Genomic DNA, 1,871 nt, shown 5'->3' with positions numbered 1-1,871 from the left:
AAAAAAAATTCCTTAAAACGGTGGATAAAACTTGTCTTAAAAACTACCTAATTTTATATTATTTTTACATATTATCTAAATTACAACAAAACATAATAGGAAAATGTTACTCCCTAAATTAAAAATATATAACTACTATATATTTTCTTTTTTTAGAGTGTCACATATTTCAGTGGTGAAATAGGCCGAACCAAATATTTTCTTCCAATGTAGTTTGGTCCACAAACTTAGACCCCTTTTGAACTTAATTCTTTGTTTCTCAGTTCTATAGTCAAAGGTTAGTTGCCCAATATATTGGTCCACAAACTTAAACCCCTTTTGAACTTATTTCTTTCTTTCTCAGTTCTATAGTCAAAGTTTAGTTTCCCAATAAGAATGTTCGTTTATCCTTGTAGAGAAGATTATGCGCTCGAACTCATTGGGTATGGGACACGTCACACCATTGTTGAGTTCAAACGGGTGGGTTTTACATTAATAGTCAATTCATGGGCCATTGGAAAATTAAATGCCTCGGTGCTTGTGCTTAGAGTGTTAACATTAAAAGTATAAAACATAAATGATCAGGACGTCCTTGACATGTGGTTTCAATAATTAATTTCCCAACCTGGATCCTATTAAGAAAGCTACTCTAGGTTTGCTAAGTTGTTTTCCTATCTTAAGGCTGTAGAATTTTATATTTACGCCGTAAGGCATTCCCTCTGAAATGAACTCCCCTCTCTGCCCACCTGTCATCCTCGTATGCCATAGGATCCTATGTTAGACGATTGCAAAAGTTTCAACCGTTCGATCAGGATGGTTACAAAATGACAAACCTGTCGAAGATGGAGGGGCGGATTGCCTCGAGTGGTTAGATAAGCAGCCGCCTTCGTCGGTTCTCTTCGTTTCTTTCGGAAGCGGAACCGGTCTCCCAAGGGCTCAGGTGATCGAAATCGCCTTGGGATTGGAAGCAAGTGGCCATCGCTTCTTGTGGGTGCTGTGCAGTCCGTCGAGCAGCTTTCTGTCTATCGAGGAAATAGAGATTTCTCAACTCTTACCCGAGGGATTCGAGAGCCGAACCCAAGACCGAGGACTTGTTGTTGCTTCATGGGCGCCTCAGATTCCTGTTCTCTCTCACCCATCCACCGGCGGTTTCCTTTTTCATTGCGGTTGGAATTCTACACTGGAGAGCATCTCACATGGAGTGCCCATGATCTGTTGGCCTCTTTTTGCGGAACAGAGGATGAACAGGCTTCTACTGGTTGATGAGTTTAAAGTGGGGATCCCAGCAAAGATGGAAAGCGATGATTTCGTAAAGAGAGGAGAAGTGGAGAGAGTTGTTAGGGAGTTGATGGAAGGAGAAGGTGGGATGAGGGTAAGGGCGAGAGTGAAAGAATTGAAGGAGGCCGCCGTGAGTGCGTTGAAAGAAGGGGGTTCTTTGTACAAAGCCATGGCCGCTGCAGTGTCTGAGTGGGCAATGAACGCAACAAACCCAGCAGCCACAGCAACCAAAGCATGGCTTCCATTCGAGACGAACAACCTCTAGATAGGAATTATGTATGTCGATGGTTATTATCAATTCAAATTTTACATCCCTTGCCTTTCATATTATGGCCGTTTTAAAAAATGGAAATGGAGGGAAAAAAGATCAGAGTTGTGTAAAATGTTTCACGCCACCACATAAAGGCCACCGACGGAATGAGTTGTGAACCCATGGCAAATTAGTGGTGTTGTGTTGTTTTTTCTATGTTTTCATATTTCATAATATGACTAGCTTTCCATTTTTATATGATAGTTTGTGATGAATATATATTTTGGCTTATCAATGTACTCATCATTCACCGTTTGTTTTAAAACAAGCATTTTTCAATATCTTTGCTGTTGCAATTTCTGGG

At 40.7% G+C, this 1,871-nt stretch overlaps 1 protein-coding gene across 1 annotated transcript; it reads left to right on the top strand.

Moving 5' to 3' along the window:
• The first annotated feature begins 375 nt into the window (after positions 1-375).
• On the top strand, positions 376-1,522 carry LOC149153003 (UDP-glycosyltransferase 72B1-like). The gene is made up of 2 exons (XM_089443662.1): positions 376-463; positions 792-1,522. The coding sequence occupies exons 1-2, from the start codon at positions 376-378 to the stop codon at positions 1,520-1,522; spliced, it is 819 nt and encodes a 272-aa protein (XP_089299788.1).
• Positions 1,523-1,871: the final 349 nt, after the last annotated feature.

Source organism: Pinus tabuliformis, chromosome 9, assembly GCF_031772625.1.
Source record: "Pinus tabuliformis cultivar Carrire ecotype Pingquan chromosome 9, CPIR1, whole genome shotgun sequence".
Taxonomy (NCBI): domain Eukaryota; kingdom Viridiplantae; phylum Streptophyta; class Pinopsida; order Pinales; family Pinaceae; genus Pinus; species Pinus tabuliformis.
This window is presented reverse-complemented; position numbering and strand designations above follow the sequence as displayed.